Below are 18,821 nucleotides of genomic sequence, written 5' to 3'. Positions count from 1 at the left end.
TGGATTTATTACAGCTTATTTGGGTTTGCATGATTCACACTCAGTATTTTTCTTGCTGCACTGTTTCTCGAGGTGTATAAACCAATGGACTGTAGTTTTTGGAAGGCTGTGCAGTGACATGAAAGGTCAAAATCCAACAAGGCCAAAGACTGGAAGAGCTTAGCACAAGGTGCCTTTATTTCCATACCCTGTTAGACCTCTGCATCCTTGCTGCTGGCCACACTCCAGAGTGGGTTAGCTCCTGCCAGCTGGTGTCCTGACCTGCCTCCTTCCTCCAGTGTCCTCAGTCCTACTTCCCTTGGGAGTGAGATTGGCGGGCAGTAAAGGCTCTTTCCCTGGCAGCTCAGAGCATGGCTCAGTTGTGCAGTCCTACACGGTGGCTGTCCCACGGGGTCCCTCACTTCAGCAGAGCCTGCAGTGGCACGCCCTCGGGAGCGCTGGCTTCTGGCGGCACTTTTACTCTGGAAGGGAAAGAATCATGTTTGGGCTGATGGACAGAAAAGCAGGAAGGCTGACAGCTGCACCGGGCTGTCCCTCCTTCCCCTGCCACCCACAGACGGGGAATGGCAGGCGGCAGAGAGGGATGTCCCCTCTCCTCGGCAGAATCCACGTGCAGGGCAGGACGGAGGTGACTCACTGTGGCTTCTCGATGTCCTCGATGCCCTCGGGAAGGCGCACGTTGAGCGTCTCCGGGAGCAGAAAGGCCACGGCGCCGCTGCACACCGCGACACCGCAGTATGTCACCTCGGGCAGGGACCGCCACGCCTCGTCCAGCAGGAACACCAGCGGGGCCAGGGCCCCTCCCAGCCGTGCCATGAAGGAGGTGTACCCCATCCCATTCTGCCTGGAAAGGTGCAGACCACCACGGGAAAGAGAGCGCTGCTTGTGTCATGTCAGACCTCTGCCCTTTCCCCCGCAATTCTCTCTAAGTGCTGAGGCTTTTTTCCCCCCCGGGTCTTTCCTCTGCCATTTTTTCCTTTTCTTTCTTAATATCTTCCTAAAATCATAATATTTCCCAGAGAGCAACTGTAGCTGCTGTGAGAAATAGATTCATGTCTATTATGAGAAAGGAACTGCAGTTCCACACTAAAAATACCTGCAGTAAAGTTGTTTCCCCCTTGAATATCAAAACCCTGGGAGCATTTTCTAATAGTAAGACTAGTGAGTCCTCTGACCTGCTTAGAGCAAATCTGAGTTCCTCCTTCTCCCAGGTACTTCTAGGCAGGTTGCATACACCAGAGATACCTGTGAGCACTTTTGGTCCAAGGAAGGAGACCTTGGAGAGGAGACCAGAAATAAGACCTGATTTTTGAGGGGATGGGTGGCATTTCACACTGATGACAAGGATCCCAGGACCTGCTTGTGCATATGCACAATGACTACTGCAGAAGGAACCAACAATTTTGTCTTTATCAATGTCTTTGAGCACGAAAGATACAAACTGATCCGGTATAAAAAGTAGCAGATCAGTGTGACCACTTTGGTTTAAATGTGAATCCTTCCCCACATGCAACAGACCTTTGAAAGCTAAAGGACTAAATGGCAGAGGAGGGTACTCCGGGCAGGGAGGGACAGAAGTGAAGTAAGCCACAAGGCCTGCTGTGATTCATGAGGGATTTTTCAGACTTGCACAGAGAAATCCCTCCACCAGACTCAGCTACATCCCAAACTATGCAGATGCTAAATCTGGTTTTGTGTTACCATTACCCAGGTATGTCAAGTAAGTTCTGGTTTTCCTCCCAAAAGGCTAGTTAATCCCTGCTTTAATATCATCTGATGTCCAAAAGACTATCAAACATGTGGTAGTATGTGTCCCTTGTAAAACTTGGTATTTCAAGTTATTATTTTCAGGTTCTTTTAACAGTTCCTGACAGATTATCACAGGGAATGAAGACTTTACTAAGCACAGGTGCTTTATGGAGTGCAAAGATCTTCCCACACAGAATGCTCCTCACCTTTCCATTCATCTTCCTGTCAGCACAACCTAGCCACCCACAACCCAGGTGAAAAAAAGGGTGGCTTTCTGCCGCTCTCTTGTGAGTATATAAGATCCCTAGAACCTGCTAGTTCCAGAGGCAAGGGGCCGCTGCTGCAATGTAGTCAACAGCACATCCTGCTGTGCTGATGTCCAAGGCCTGAGGGCAGCACCCCAGCCAGGCCCTGGGTGTGTGCTCAGGTGGGTGGCCTCTCTTACCTCAGAATGGTGGGGTAGAGCTCCGAGGTGTACAAGTAGACAGTGGTGAAGGCAGCTTCTGAGAAACCCTTGGCCATAATGGCCACTGCGGAACGCAGGGAGGTGAAGGCTGGGGGAAAGAAAAGGCATTCATGGCAATGAGCTGCCTCTAGGAAGAAGCTTCCAGGCGTAAGAAGGGAGAAGGTTCAGTGCTCTCACAAAACTGAGAGCTTCATAGCCCTGGAGCTGCTGTCTCCAAAGCCTGGATGTGTAAGTTTAGTAAGTATTAGCCCAAGTGGGAGCTGAAGTGATGATAGGATAGTCCTGACAGTTCCTGTTGGACAAGGTCTATAATTAAGACAGGCACTGTGCTTTGCCATCACTGGACCCTTTACCAGTCACTTCACAGTGACTGGACACCATCTCCTGTGACAAGATATTAAGGTTTGCTCACATTAGTGACCTTGTCTCATAGACACCCTTCAGGTGGAGGACTTCTCTACACAGAACTGCCTGTGGACAGATCTCTGGCTCTCCTTCTCCAGCATGGCACAAAATGGACCCCCCCACTTTAGCGAGTGCTGTGTAGAGCAGAAGAGCTTCTCACACTTAGGAATGACAATGTTGGCTCCTATGCAGAGTCCGGTCAGGATGAGCGTCCATGCCTGGCTCTGCCGCCGTCCAACTCGGTTCACCAGCACGTACATGACCATCTTGGCTGGGATCTCAATGATGCCGAAGACAAACTGGGAGAGGTAGATGTTGAGCCCAAAGCCAGTCAGGTTCATGCTCATGCCGTAATAAGAGAAGGCAACACCAAACCTGCAAGGAGCGGGTGGAGATGGGACTGAGGGAAATCCCTCTGGGAGCTGCAGGATGAATCCCCCCTGTGAAGTGACACCGCTTACCACACCACACCAGAACACAGAGAGATCTTCCTCAGGACTGGGGTCCTGAACAGGCTGATGTAGGAGTAACTCCCTCCCATGTTCTTGTCTGTTGCCATCCTTGTGAGGGTCTGGGAGAGATGGAAAGAAAGAAATAGCTCAGCTGCTGTACTTTTAGGATCCAGACATGAAACCCCGGACAGGCTGGGGCCTTTGCCTTCCCAGCTTCAGATCCACCTTGGATTTTCCATATATTCCCTTCGCAGAACAATTCCCTGAGCATACATTGTCAGAGGCATGTCTTCCCACAACTTTACAGGTTGCCTGCTATTTCAGACCTCTTTTTCTTCTCATGGCCCCTTCTTCCCTCTCACCCATGTGCCCCGTGTGGCAGAAAGGGCTGTAGAGAAATGGCAGATCATGGCACTGGGCAAGTCAGTGTTGGCCAGTTCACCCTCTTCCCCATGTGGCTGCCTGCTGTTGTATGAGGAGCTAACAGCGAGATGCATGCTTTGTTCTTAGGAGTGCATTCATTTAAAGGGTACTGAGCTGGTTCTTTATCTTTAGGAGTGAATTTCTGCTTTCTAGAGCAAAATGCCCACAGTGCCCCACAGACCACACTGCAGGCTAAGCATTGCTCCAGGTATCAAATAGAAGAAAAATAGAGAGAGACAAAGTGGGAAAAGAAGAACATGTGTCTGGATCTTCAGTTCCTTACCTCTGGTGAGACATCAAAGTCCTTCCTTCCATTTATTCTTGCACATCTGAGCAGGTGCCTGTGCACTTGCTTCACTTTGCCTTTGGCTATGAGCCACCGGGCAGACTCTGGGACCCACCTGCAGGTGAAGGAGATGAGACGACTCCTGTTGGAGCTGCATGGTTTCTGTCCCATGTACATGGCTCTGGAATCTTCTCCATGAGACTTCAACCTCAGCTAATGGTGCATGGGAAGAGTAGTGGGACGCTCTTTTGACATGTACGTGTTCTTCTACCCCTGAAGGCTGAGCTGGTTGAAGTTTCAAACTCTTATCAATTAAAACTGGCCCCAGGGAGTTTGTATTTACACATTTGTGCTTTCTGAGACTCTTTAAACATTGAAATTGTCAGATATTAAAAACTACAATGCAGAAAGGATTCAGTGAACTCTATACGTACTTTGTTAGTTGCTGAAATGATTTGGTTTTCACATTAATCAAAGCCTTACGCACATTGGAGTCTCCCACTGGAATAGTCTGAGACTAGATCCCTACAATCCAGTGTTTGTGATTCATGTGCCCTAAATCAGATTACAGTAAAACTAATGAGCAACTGTTGTCACTATTCAAGCAGGAATTGAAAATGATGTGTAGAGCAAAAATGTTTGGAGAACTGGTCTTGTTGAGAGTTTTCGTCTCCTTCCCACAAGCTTACAACCTTGGGAAGTATAAAGAAGGAAAAGTGGCATTTTGCACTTACTGCCTCTGTCTCTAGAGAGTAATTCCATGTCTTTTGGTTGTCTAATGCCTCCACTAAGTTCTGACATTGTGTCAATAATATCTACAGAGTGCTAAATTAGATTTTAATTCCGTACTTCAGAGACTTTCAATTTTCTGCAATCACTGACCTTATGAGTGCTTGAAGACTAGAGTATAATTTGTTGGAGAACTAATCTCCATGAAAGATATTAACATAAGAACAAAAATCAAACAGTTATGATGGAAAGGGTGGGTCCAAATGCATGTGTGAATTTCAGCACTTCCAAGGACTCCGTTTTTTATGGCTGGTTGTCCTAGAAAGAGAGCAAAACAACTGGAACTAAAAAAGTCAGCAGAACATGTATTTTAGTTGTGTTGGGCTTCATCAGTGAAATACCAGCAGTTACTCTTTGCCAGAAAGCTCTCATCACCAGTGGAAATGTACATTTTTCTTTAGCCATTGATTAACAACAGCACCGGTTCATATCCCATTTTTGTAAGGGTTGCTTGAGATTTTCCTGCTAGATCTGTGCAGGTATTTAACTTACTGCTTCATGCTGATGGACAGACACAGTAGGCAAGCAAATCAAAGTCTCCAGAAGCCTCTTTGACAGCAGCTGAAAGGCACTTTAGCATTTGGATATCACTCTTTCTGTGCAGTGATTATGCATGTAATTTTTGGACATATGTATCTAACAGATCAGAATTTATTCTGCAAGGTTTCCAGCTGCAGCTGCCTGTTACCCTGAGGGACATGTGTGTGGTTTCTGCAGTGGGATCCAGCACTGCTCTGGAGGAACAAAACAACCACCCTAAGGTGAAGAAGACACAGCCCCCCATTTCTGAATGTTCTCAGAGGGGCAGTTGTGGGAATACCTGATTACTTATATCAGCAGAAGACCTTTTTTCCCAGCCAGGAAATGGAGCTGCTTATTCAAAGGATGGTTTTAGACCATCAATAAATTGATGCAATTCACATTGCAGTCACACTGCCAGTGAATCAACTCTGTATTCTAGTTTGTATTACTATATGAAAAAAAAGAAGGAAAAAAAAATCAAAGTTTCTTTGATTAAATGAACCATCTCCCATTTTAAGGCTTAGGAGATGTCAAGTATTTCTTAAATAAGGCTACAGGGGGGAAATTGCCTATAGAAAGCAGGTGGTTTTTGTCCATCAGGATGGTTACACAGCTGGGAAAAGCCATGAGAAGTGCAGAGATAAATGAATCTGGCCTAGCCTGAAGGTGTCAGTGGCTTTCATGGAAAATTTGGTGCCCAAAGAATCCTTCCCAGTGAGGTGAGGACAGAGAATGGATAATTTTTTTATCTTGGGTTTACTAGGGATTGAAGCCTGGATCTGGTTGTGTGTTCCTTTATTGGAATCTCTTTTCTTGACTCTGAGCAGGGTCTGACAGAGCTGGCAGCACCAAATCCTGCTTCCTTGTGCTGCCACCTGTCATCCAAATGCCTCAGCCCTAGCCCTGCCTCCTCATTGTCCCGAAAACTGTGATGTGACCTTGGCTCCTGGCCTTGCTGGAGAGATGAAACCCAGGCCACTCCAGTTTTCCAGAGCTGCCATGGTTGGGCAATCCAGGTACAGGACACGGATGAGTCCTGCTCACCCTGAGGTTGCTGAGTGAAGCCTAAGATCAGCAGAGGAGGTAAATCCCCTCCTGGTGGCTGCACTCACCACAGGCAGACGATGCTCAGGAGACAAGGTCCTGTCACGGCCACCAGCAGCCAGTGCCACTCCCGCACCAGGTACGCTGCCAGGGCCAGCAGCATGTTCCCAACGCTCCAGAAAATGCTGGTCAGGATCCCGGTGAAGGTGCGGTGCTGGACATCCACCCACTCCATCCCTGGAAGAGGGAGGCAGCATTCAGCTGGGACACGCAGGACTTCTCCAGGAAGGGAGGGCCTGCAGGGCTGTTCAACAAGGGCAAAGCAAGGTAACGTCCCTGGTCTTCTCCTTCACAAAGTTCCCCTGTTTGGCCGATATTTGGAACATTTAAAATATTCAGCCACAGTTCTTGACCTCTTGCAAAGCCGTGAGCAACTAAAAGAAAACTTTAAGAAAGAAATACTGGACGTGTGTTAAGGAACAGTGCTAAAACCACTCTTGGTGATAGAGATTTTTTTTTTTATCCCGTTCAATAGCATTCAATTGGCCTTCACCAACCAGATTTTTCCCCCCCCAGCCATCTTGTCAGCACAATTTCCCATTTGTCCACTCGTTATTTCAGATTAAAGAAATACATTGAGAAGAATTGTTGTTCACATGGAATCCACCCAGAGTAGACAGTAGCACACGTGTAAAGCCAGATGGAAGTCTCCTTGTTTGTGTGTGTGAACTAAAAGCCAGTTTTCCTCCCAAGGTTTGGACATCTTGCTACGGTCTCTAACAATCAGAAAGCTCTGAGCTCTACTATGTCTTGCAGGAATCAACGTTTATAACAATAAACAAACACAGCAGGCCTTGGGATTTGTCAGGTCTTGTGTGGGCTTTTGCAGTATTGAAGCCATTTAAGCTTCATTTTGGCTAGATCTGCAAAAATCCCAGAAATTTCTGCTGCACCTGTAATGTGTTCTTGGGTACAACACTTCTTGCCCAGTATGTCCCAGCTCTATCTACAAAATCATCCAGTGGTTTACTGGATATCCTGTAATTTGGAGCTTGTTTTTGTTATATAATTACCTAAATCCTTCAGCTTCAGTTTTGCCTAGCTCTGTGTGATTTTTTTTTTTTTTTCTTCTTATTGTAAAATACACATTGGCAACTTAGGACAACTGTGAGCAAACTCGAACCTGGGGAAGTAGAAACACCCTGTAAATGACACACCATCCTCTCATGCTGAGGAGAGGGCAATGCTGCTGAATTGTCCTGACAGCGTGTGCTTGAAAGGTGGGAACTCTGTATCAGAGGAAAGGGGTGGAGACTTTGGAATGTGGCTTTTATTGTGTTACTGATGGTACTTAACAGGAATGGGGCATCTTGTTGCAACAGAAGTACTAACAAGTGGTTGTTGTGTTTTGAGTAGACTGTTGGAATATTAATTAGACTAACAGCAAATTGTAATTCTTGGATCCTTGCAAGAGGGGATATTCTGTAATTCGCACACGCAGCGATTTCCAGAGCCCTGTTCCTACTAACTCTGCCCTGCCTGGCAGACAAGTCCCTTCCCAACCACTGCCTGCCAGGAGTCCCTCTGGCAGCCACAAGCCCCCCACACTCACCCAAAGGCACGACAATCAGGGAGATGCCGCTCAGGGCCACCCCGGTGAGGGTCCGTGTGATGGCCAGCATTGTGTAGGACACGGAGGCGGCGCTCAGCATCCCAAAAACCACGGAGCACACGAGAGACAGCTGGAGCATGGTTTTCCGTCCGAACCTGCCACGAGCACAGGCTGGGTTACAGTGGCTGGAATCCTGGCACGGGAGCACGGTTTGAAATGGGCAAACCAGAGATTTTAGAGGAAAAATTAAAGGCTGCAACAGCCTGGAGAGGAGGAAATGGCTCTGGATCAAGCTGGTGCTACAGTGGTGCAAGCCCATTCAGAGCCTGCCCCATGAACGTTGGGTGTGGAAAGAGCAGCACTGCTCAGAACAACAAATCCGGCTCTCCTGGACAGCACCTGTTTAGGGCAGCTATTTAAGGACCCATTACTGGACTCTCTCAGCAAATGCACTCTACCTGCTAGGAAAACCAGGAGTGAGCTGGCAGGATTGAACTGCAGGATACAGGGAGGCTCCTAGAAATAATGCCATTAACATGGTGTTCAAAGAGAGTTGTAGGAGAGCACAATCTCTGAAAGACTGTACAATAAAAGGAGCAGACTGCACAAGCATAAAAATTAATAAAAAAGCCATTTTCATAAAAAAAACCCCAGTCTGGAAGTCTGCCAAAGCATCATTGAACCAATTCAGTACAAGGACAAGGTACAAAAAGAGTCTTTGGAGAAGAGCAGACAATACCAGAAACAATATATATGTATTTTTGCATACACATGTTCACAGTGAAAGGTTGCTGGAGGGTTTACCTGAGTAAAATTTGTCAGTAGAGTAGTTCTCAAATCCAAATATCTGTAATGGCTTAGAAAGATCTGAACCTGAACAGTAGCAAAATTCCAGGACCAGATGTTTTTTCCCCTGGACCACCAGAGATGAAATCTCTGCCTCACTGTCAGCACAAAGAAGGGGGATCTCATCTCTGTCAGAGAAAAGGAAGGTTGCTAATGGGAAGTCAACTTTAAAGAGGTGATAGGGGAGGTGTGGGGGGCGACATCTGAGGTTTAACCTAATGATTCCTAATTTTCCTCTTGCTTTCCTAGCCACTACTCATTGCTGTGTGGATGTTTGCCTAGAGCAAAACTGTGTTTATCAGTCATAATGCCAAAATCTTCCTAATGAGTAGCTGTGGTCAGCTCAGAGCCTCCATTTTAAATGAGAAGTTTAAATTGTTTCTCTACTTTAGACTAATCTGCCCTGAAATTTTGTTTTCTGATTCTCTTATCCAGTCACAGAGTCCTTTAGCTCCTTCTGCAAAGTCTCCACACTGGGACCTCATCTCTGCCAGATTCAGCATCACCTCCCCACTTGCTTCCTTCCCAGATTATTTATAAATGTGCTGAAAAGCACACAAGTCCAAGCACAGGCCCCTCCCTTGTCATAATGGAGCACTTGCATCTCCTCTCTCTTTCCTGGCTTTTAATTGATTATTTAGTCATGCTGAGAGCTTTCTTCTTCCCCTGGGGCAGCTCAGTTTCTTCAGGAGTGTTTGAGAAGGAGACTGAGACGGTCTCTCCTCTGCTGACATGCCTGTTGGTGAATGCACGGTCTCTCCTCTGCTGACATGCCTGTTGGTGAATGCAAAGAAATCCAGTACATTTGTAACTCTTGGATCTTTTGAAAACACCTGGCTGGTTCTTCACTGGTGCGTCCTACCTCCCCCTGGGGCTCTGGCTCCACCTTTCAGAGGAGTTTCTGCCAGTTTGGCTGGTGCAGACAGAGGTCAGGCTGCCTGGCATTCCTGAGATCTTATCTGGAGACCAGCTTAAAGCTTTTCTATCCCAAAGATGCTCCAGGATAACCACTCCCTGCTCCTGGGATTTAACTGGCATTCCTCTGGTTTATTTCTCTCTGCCGCCTTCAGTCAGCTTATTTCAAAGCTCCAGCTCCAACACCTGCCTCTACACATCCTCCCACTGTAAGCACAGACTCATTTATGTCTCACACTACAGTCTTTTGATTTCCAGATGCTCCTCTTATGCCTTGATCCTCTACTGGCTCTTCTCCCTCACAATCCATTTGTGAAACAGAATATTTTTCATCTTGATTGCTACCTTGTGAGACCATGTTTTCTGCCATGTTTTATCCTGCTCCTTTTCTTGATTCTGAATTTCTCTCCCTCCAGCTGTGCTATAAAACTATTGTAGATACAAAGCCAAGGCACACAGTTCGAAAATCAGCCAGGTGTCTTGGATCCTTGTAACAGTGTACCCAAACACCCCTGGGTAAAGATATGGATGTAAAAAATCCCATCTGCAGCACTAAAGTCTCTGGGTCCTTCACACCTCAGGTTCCCCTCCACAGTGATTTTGTAGCTTGCTGTACTCTAATTCCTCCCAGAGGAAGGAAATCAGGAGGCAGTTTCCCAAAAATGAATATTGTCCAGGGCATAGCACATCCCAATTGCGTGCCTGGACTCTCTATCCTCTGGTGGGATTCCTGGTCCTGCTGTTTGCAAAAATACTTAGTTTCTTAACTGATGCTCTTTCTAGGTTAGTACTTGGATTTCTTTTTTTTTGGGTTTATATTGTCACATCCCAACGTTTAACCAGAGAGAGCAGATTTGTTCCTGTTTTCTTCATTGCTTCTGCTTTTCCTTGAGGAATAAATACCTCCCTGCTTGTAAAGAACCTCCTTTACCCTGATTCTCTAGGAATGACAGAGTCAGATTTTGCTTGCTGGAGACTCTTGAACTATGGCAAACATTTGCTCTGAGCCCCTTTCTTGGGTGTCATTAGCCAATTTGTGTATAATTTGCAAGGAGTTAACTCTTTCAGGCTTTTTGTTCAGCTTTGTTCCAATCAGCTTTCTCCTTTTTTAGACAGTTTTTTTTCCTGAAACTGGTCTTTCAGGCTGGATTCTTTTGTTTTTCATTGTTCCTGCAGCAATTCTGACCACAGTCAGCAGTGCATCTGACTCCTAACCAAGGCCAGAGCTGCTTCTCTGATCCAGGAAGCATTTACTCCCTGCATTGCTTCCCAGTATGACTTGAATCCGATTTTCAATTGAGCGGCTGGATTCTCCCTTTACCATTGCCTTTTCTCCTTCCCCCACCTCTCTGATTGCCTACTGAAGGCCACATATTTGTGGAATTCTTTTTGTGAAACTGAGGCCCCAGAGGAGCAGCCTGGGAGGGGTCAAACCTGTCGGAAAGGTACCCAAACACCATGGCCCCCATCGTGACGCCGATGAAGAAGAAGGTTGCTGTTGCCTGGTTCAGCCCACGCTGCTCGCACACGAGGTCCCACTGAAACACAAGGTCAGAAGGACACTTAATGCCCTGCCCAGTCTCTGCTGCCTTCTCACACTCCTTCACTCCAGTGGTCAGACATTGTGTCTTGCAGTTTGTATCTGCCAAGTCTAATGGAGGGGTGAAATTCTGCACTAAACTGCACGTCCGACAGTGCCGGAGTCCTGGAAAATGGAAAGCTGCATCTTACAAAAGTCCCAGTTATCCCTCCCCACTGTGACAGCCTCTCTGTGAACACTTCATAGAATCACAGAGCTGTAGAATATGCTGAGTTGGAAGGGGCCCACCAAGATCATCGAGTCCAACTCCTGGCCCTGCACAAAACACCCCAAGGGTCACACCATGTGCCTGAGAGCATTGTCCAAAGGCTTCCTGAACTCTCTCAGGCTTGGTGCTGTGACCAGTGCCCTGGGGAGCCTGTTCCAGTGCCCAGCCACCCTCTGGGTGAAAAACCTTTTCCTGATATCCAACCTCAGCCTCCCCTGACACAACTCCAGCCATTCCCTCGGGTCCTGTCACTGGTCACCAGAGAGAAGAGATCAGTGCCTGCCCCTCTGCTTTTACCTCGTGAGGAAGCTGCAGACTGTGATGGGGTCTCCCCTCAGTCTCCTCCAGGCTGAACAGACCAAGTGACCTCAGCTGCTCCCCATACAGCTTCCTCTCCAGACCCTTCACCATCCTCATGGCCCTCCTTTGAATGCTATCCAACAGCTCAATGTCTTTTTCATATTGTGGTGCCCAAAAATGCCCCCAGGACTCGAGCTGAGGCCACCCCAGTGCAGAGCAGTGTGGGATAATCCCCTCCTTTGACTGGTTGGTGATGCTGTGCCTGATGTCTCCCGGGACACAGCTGGGCATCAGAAAACTTTCCTGGGTACCGCCCATGGAGAGCTCCCCTTTTTCTTCTCCTGACCTCTGCAAGATGTGCCCATCTGCAAGTCTCCCCCAGCTCCCTCTGTTGTGCCCCTGAGACTGCCCTGGTAAGCTGGGCATTTGCAGGGTGTCCCACTGCAGTGAGCTGTCACACCCCTCGGTGTGCACTAGGGAATGTTGTGTTGATAACCACTTTCTGTTGCCCTGACCAGTTTCCTTGGAAGTTGTCTGTGCAGGGAAGAAGCAGGGCAGAGGGGAAGTGAGGTCAAATACTTACTCTTAATGCTAACCTATTGATTTCTTACTGAGAAGTTGGTTTGGACATTCATCCTAGTTAAGTAAAATGAACATAATTTTACTTTCTTGGGAGCGCAAATATCACCAATCACTGCAGGATTAACAGAGTTATTTTTCTCTGTGTGCAAATGTGTCAAAATTTAATTTAATCATCAACCTGGACTAGCAGCCTCTCTGATGAGGCCAGACAGACCTTGAGCAACCTTTTGTGCTACAAAAGCAGGATTCCAGAGAAAGCCCTGGTCCCTTGAACAGGTCACAAGGCCACTGGCCCATGGGAGCAGCGCCATGGGGCTCCATGCTGCAGAGTACCTCCTCCTGGCCTTTCTCTTAGGACTGCTTCACATCTTTCTCCCTGAACCAGTGCAGAAATGAGGTACAGATGCAGTGCACACACAACCCTCACCTCTGTGCCTGATGAAAGCAGGAGTGGTTGGGAGGTGGGGAGGAAGCACTAAGACTTGTCCCTGCTCTCACTGAGACAGTCGGCTCTATCCAACCCAACTGTGCCCCTTTTGCCTGACCAAATTTTCCCTTCCCTGAGACCTTGTGTGATTTGGACTGTTTTCCAAGGAAAGTAAAGCATTAACACCCAGAGGTATCACTGCTAGCCCTGGAAAAGTGTTTCAGAAGGCGGGTGGTTAATATTTGATGGGCAGGGACTTTTTGCAGGTGCAAGGTTATGGCTGATTACGATCTCCATCTCAGTGGAAGACCCTCGGAGAGAATATTTGATTAGGCAGAGAGATATTGGTGGTAAGAGAAGAGCGGCAGCACAACCCTGGGGAGAAGAGGTGAAGATCAGTGAGGAGGGGTGGCCAAGGGAACAGAAGTTATAAAGTGTTTGGAAAACCAAGAAAGGAAGTCAAGAGCTCATATGAAACCCTGACAGGATGCAATCCTGTTCAAATGCCATGTGGCCCACACAGAGAAAATCTTATATCTGTGTCTTTCCCCTGTCACCTGACCCCCTCCTGAATCTCTCAATCATCTGGAGAAATTAAGATGATTACAATGAGAAATGTTGGCATCAATCTCAGCAAGATGAGATGCTCACAAAAATAATATTAATAAATGTTAGCTCCTAACAATGAGCTTCAGAGAGCTTCCCCCTCCCAGGACATCTTCTCTAAACAGGTCACGGCCACTGGTTTCAATGCACAGAGTCCTCTTTCATTCTGTGCACTCAGCAAACACCTCTCCATCTGCTCCTCAAAGCACAGAGCTAATTTCATTTTTGTCTGGATGACAGGCCAGGAATTACCTGGGTGGAGATGGTGGAGGTGAATTGTGAGTGGTCATAGACCCATCCGTGCTGGCAGTGCTGGATGATGGATTTGTTTTCTGGTTGCAGAGAGGAGTTGAGCAGCAGGTGAAACTGAGGCTGTGAGAACATCTCACAGGAGCTGAAAGTGCCATCAGGCTTCCGAGGGATGCTGATGAGCAGAACTTCCTCCATGGTGAGATTAACAAATGCCTCTTGGTGTGGAATTGCGCAGTGATGAGAGGGGGTAGCAGCAAGAAAATTGTGCAGCAGGAAATGCATGGGAAGGTTGATTCTTAGGAGGCAGAGGACAGCCAAAATCAAAATCTGGAACCTGCCAAAGCCCCCAATTTCCAGCAAGAGATCCTCAACTCTCATCTTTCCTGTGGAGTTTGCTCATTCAGAGCAGCTGTGTACCAAGGAGCAGCAACATGAGCTTGAAGAGCAGCCTCTATTCTTGGAGCTCAACTTCCCATGGCTTTTCATACAGCCACTTCTTTGGACTTTGAGACCTTGATGAAAGGTGTCAAAAGTCACAGTGAAATTCTCCACTTGGGGTATAGCCAAAGAAATTATCCTGTGTGCCCACAACACATCTCTTTCAAATGGATCCAGCACAAGGCACCTGCTCTTTTTGGAGTCCTTTCTTCCTGTTGTGGTTTTGGAGAGGGATATTAGGAAGGGAGGCTGTGTGGAGAGTACTGTGAGAGCACTCTCATTTCTCATGTGAAGGTCCCAGGTGCTGCACCAAACTCTGCCTGGTGTGAGCTGGTCACCAGCCAGACCTGCCAGACCATGACAGAGGCCTCCAGAAGAGCGAGGGTTTCCCACTGTGTCAGGACATCCAAGGACACCAAGCCTGGCTGCTGAGCACCAGCTAAGTGTGTTTTGGTGTGGTCTGTGTCAAGTCACGCCCTTGGAGCAGGGAGTGTAGAGAGGCTGAGAGGATGCCTGGAAGGGAGGTGTGTCTCAGGATGGATGCAAACAGGGAGGTGCCCTTTGGAGTGAAAAGGTGGGTGAAGGCCATCTGCTCACCCGTGCCCTGCAAAGAATGGAAAAAGTGAAAATGTTTCCCCACAAAGTCCCTTTCTCCATCTGGAAAGGTGTTTTCCCAGGACACAGGCAAGGAGTTGACGAGAGCTGCAGTGGTGGCACGCAGAGAGGCTGCACCTGTCACACTGGGGGCCATGACATACTCTGCAGGGTCCAGCCCTGTGCTGGGGTGCTCTGGGCACCGATGTGACAGCCAAAGGAGTGAATGTGCAGCCCCTGACAGGGCCACAGGTGCTGCTGGCACTGCTGCACAGGCTGGGGATGAGATTGGGGCAGTTAAATACAAAGCAGTGGGAGAAGGGGCTGAGTCCCTTCACACCCTCCTCGCACTTGGGGACAAGATATGAGCCTGCTTCCCTTGCAGCGAGTGCTCTGGACAGACCAGGCCCATGAGGATAACACATCCCAGAAGGTTGTGTCCTAAGCTCAGGGGGCAGAGCATCACCCAGCAGGCAGGGGCAGCACCCTCCAAAGGCTGCAGCTGAAGAAGTAGAGCAGTAGAGCTTCTGAGAGCTTGCTCTAAGTTGCCTCCCACTGCATTTTCGCACTCTGTACCTCTCTCCTCGCCATCTGTGCCCTCCCTCCTCCACCAGCCCTGCAAGTCTTGAGTGTTGGAAGGTGCTGATGCATCACCTCCAACCTTTCTCCAGGCTGTTGCCCCGGGACATGCTCTGCATTCAAGCAGCTCCAGTTTGGCCATTCACCATGAAAGCAGGGCAGTTTGGCATTGGGATGCAGGCACAGCAAGAGTCTGGGCACAGGGAAAGTTGGAAGTGGTGCTGGCTGCTGGGAGCTGCCTGTCTGCATTGCCTTGCCCTGCAGCCAAGGCCTGGGGAGAAGGGGTTGTAGAGCAGCAGGTAGGATGAGGAGATCCAAAAAAAGCTTTTCACAGGGCTCCTGCTGTGGCTGATGGCCCAGACCGGACATTGCTGAGATGTTAAGTGCTGTGAGGGCACTGAGCAGAAGAACACCACGACCTGTGACCTTAAGAGACCTTTCCCCTTTTCAGCAGCATACCTGGCCACCCATGTTTCACTAATGTGCTGCCCCAGTGCTTGGTATGAGCCATTTCAGTGCTCATCCCGGGACAGGCATGAAGGAAGCACACAGGAGTGAAGTAGGGACACCTGACAATGCTGTGCCTCCAGGGTTACAGTTTAAGCTGAAGTTGAACTAAAGGACAAATTATTTTTCTTCACCGCCAGTCTTGTAAGAGCAAGGAGAAGAAACTCTAACTGATGTGCTGCTGCATATTTAAACTGTAAACAGATCCAGCCTCCCCATCAGAAATGAGATTACAGATCATTGTTCTGCAACTCCTGGGGCTCTGCTGCTCATACTGCAGTGCTTAAAATGTACTTTGCTGTATTTCTTTTACCCAAATGTGCTCCTTTAACCAGTCACCAGCTGTAGTTAATGACCAACACATGTGCAAAGGCTGTGACTGACTTGACTGAATTAACAACTTGGTTAATTAGACCTGACTCAAACAGCTCGAGCATGCCTGGTGAGAGAAGTCAGACTCCTCTGCTGCTGCTGTCACACATAATGCTGGAAATAAGAGTCTATTTTTTACTTCACACGTGTACCCCTTTCTTTTGCAATCTTTCCTTCTCCTCCTTTTCAGGATGCCACCTACTTGTTGAGAGGGTTGGATTATTAAATTACTTGGTCACTAATGTGTTAGATTTTCTGTTTCCAGCAGTAATTTCCTAACACCTTCTATGGAGCTGTAACAGCCTGGATAGTGGAAGGACCAAAGGAACTGATTTGCTCCTTTAGCAACTGGAGCCACCCCACAGGTGTCTCAACTGCTGCAGAGTAGCTGGAGATCCAATCAGTTCTTGCAGGCTGGTGTTTAAATGATAATTTTCTCCTATGGGAAAGCTGCAGATCCTGAGATCCTCCCTTCTCTTCAAGTTACGCCTAAGTGCCATGAAAATCCATGTCCATCAGAGCCACTGAGATGGACTTGCTCCCAGAGAGCAGACGTGTCCCCTTCTCACTGCAGCTCAGTGCAGGCTCTGATGCCTGCAGGAGGGAGATGTGGCACACACGGGGAGGCTCCATTTTTTCTGTGATTTGTAAAGGCAGTTTAGACAGGGAGATCCTACAGAGCTGGTAGTGTCAGCTCAGGATTCCTGCAGTGTCAGTCTAAGGTGCACTGTGCTGCAGCAGCGCGTCCAAATGCTCTTGGCAGGATGTGTGCGCTCCAGATTTCGTAGCTCAGTTGAAGAAAGAGAGGGTGCAGCCAACAAAGAGGTCCTGGGGCTCCTGAAGGTCTTTGTTTAGTTACAGAAGAAAGTGAGTTTACGCCATTCTGACTTGGTGCCACATTAACAAGACTCTGCCTTCCATTGCTTGCAGTTTGCTTGAGTGCAGCTGTTTCACTTGACTGCACAAATGACAACTGTTTTGTAAGTAAACTGGTTCTGGCCAAAGCTTCTTTTCTTGCCTGTCATAAATACAAACACTGATTCTACCTTAGTGTGAAAGGACACAAGCCACTTCCATGTCTTTTGCTGTGTGTGATCATGGATCCACAGCCAGCACTTGCATGCTCCCTGCTTCCCAGACAGATCCCTCAGACCTGTCTCATGCCCCTTCTTACCGCTTCCACTATCTCATGGATCTATTTTCACCTCATTTTCTTCTAACCAGTGCTGTTGGGAAACTGTAGCAGGGCAGAGATTCAGCCCAAATTATTTGGCTGCATTTTACTGAGGAAAGGCAAATCCAAACTCCTCCTTCAGTCAGGGAAAGAAAGACACAGTGGGAATAGGAAGTCCAGGATCAAATGTTTTCAGGGTGAGATTCCATTTGATTAAATCAACTCTCACTTAGATGGGATAATCCTGTGTGAAGTAAAACATTGCCAGGGAACTCAAAACAAACCCACTGGTTCAGGGAGCAGCATGAGCAGGGAAGGATGACCCAGGAGCTGGGAAGACTCCAGCATTGGCCACGCCCTCCTCGACTGGGCACAGACCCAGAGTCTCAGCATGGCTGGCAGAGCCAGGGGTGGGACAGAGCTGATCAACAGCCCCAGACACAGCAAGAGGATGAACCAAGACCAGAGCCCCTCTAGAGAACCTGGTCTGGAGCAGGAGAAGGGCTGGAGAGAAAGCTACAAGGCAGGTGTAAGATCCATGCAGCACCCAGGGCAGGAGGCAGGAAGACGTCTAACACAGCTCAGATGGATGAGAGACACAGGCCTGAGCAGAAATGAGGTCCTGGGCCACAAGCAGAAGGTGCTTGGTGGCAGGTGCAGGGCAGCAACAGCCATTAGTGCCCTTGGGGCCCTGATGCCCTGAAGGGCCAGGGCTTTACATCAAAAACTCATGGAATGCTGCATGGCAAGCTCGGAGCAGGCTTTAGCACTGGCTGGAAGAGTGTTTTTGGAAAGCCTGTGCAGACAGTAAAGGTGTGGGAGTGAAAATACACACAGTCACACGCACTGAAAGTACAGACGGGGAGACGGTGAGAGTGGTTTGTAGGGAATTATTGAGTGGGTAAAGCGAGGTCCAATGCTCACCCTGACAGTGTTTCTCTGCCAATGTGCTTGTTAGGTCCCAACAGCTCCACAGCTCTATCCTGCATTTCCTCCCCTTCCCAATGAATTCCTCCCCAGAAGGAGTAAAGAAAAGCTGTGGAGTGTCCAGGGAAGCTGCTTTCACCATACAGCACCACACCTTCAGTGTTTGAACTTCTCTGCCTGCCTTCACTGATCACCTTCCTCCACTAATTACCTTGTTCCACCATTTTTCTCATTTAATCTAAGCATCTCCTATCTCCTATCTTGGGTGATCAAGACTACAGCTTTGATTTTTCTGCCCTGGGTTTGAATGGGGATCCTTTGCATTTTGCAGTTTCACCAATAACTGCAACTGACTCAGGTTTCCCTTGAATCAATAAGGAACTCACCCAATACTGCATCTCCAGTGTTAGCAAGAAACATGGGAAAGAGAGTAGGGCAGCTGGTGTTACTTTCCAGATGGTCTTGACTCCAACCTATTCCTTGTTTGAGGATGCAGTTTTTGTGATTACTCCTATGAGATGCACTGTCCCAAACTGGTTGCTTACTGACAGATTTCAAACTACATTTATGCTTTGGGTTAAAATGCCAGTGTAATATTAGAGGTCTCTTCCAGCCTGAATTATCCTATGAGCCTATGGACACTACGCCACAAGGTTTTGGGCTCCTTTAGCCTATTATCTTAAATCTGAGGCTTTACCTCACTGTTTCAAACATGAATTAGTGAATTTGAACAGCTGGACTCAATT

General features: G+C 48.0%; 1 protein-coding gene across 1 annotated transcript; it reads right to left on the bottom strand.

Moving 5' to 3' along the window:
* Positions 1-174: 174 nt before the first annotated feature.
* SLC22A7 (solute carrier family 22 member 7) lies at positions 175-14,021 on the bottom strand. Its single transcript, XM_048299272.1, has 10 exons — positions 13,485-14,021; positions 10,944-11,047; positions 7,749-7,903; positions 6,205-6,373; positions 3,779-3,896; positions 3,082-3,191; positions 2,781-2,995; positions 2,195-2,303; positions 638-844; positions 175-461 (listed from the first exon to the last, which is right to left on the bottom strand). The coding sequence occupies exons 1-10, from the start codon at positions 13,860-13,862 to the stop codon at positions 398-400; spliced, it is 1,629 nt and encodes a 542-aa protein (XP_048155229.1). The 5' UTR covers positions 13,863-14,021; the 3' UTR covers positions 175-397.
* Positions 14,022-18,821: the final 4,800 nt, after the last annotated feature.

This window comes from Corvus hawaiiensis, chromosome 3, assembly GCF_020740725.1.
Source record: "Corvus hawaiiensis isolate bCorHaw1 chromosome 3, bCorHaw1.pri.cur, whole genome shotgun sequence".
Classification (NCBI taxonomy): Eukaryota; Metazoa; Chordata; class Aves; order Passeriformes; family Corvidae; genus Corvus; species Corvus hawaiiensis.
The sequence above is the reverse complement of the archived record's forward strand: the minus strand, read 5'-3'. Positions and strand labels throughout refer to the sequence as shown.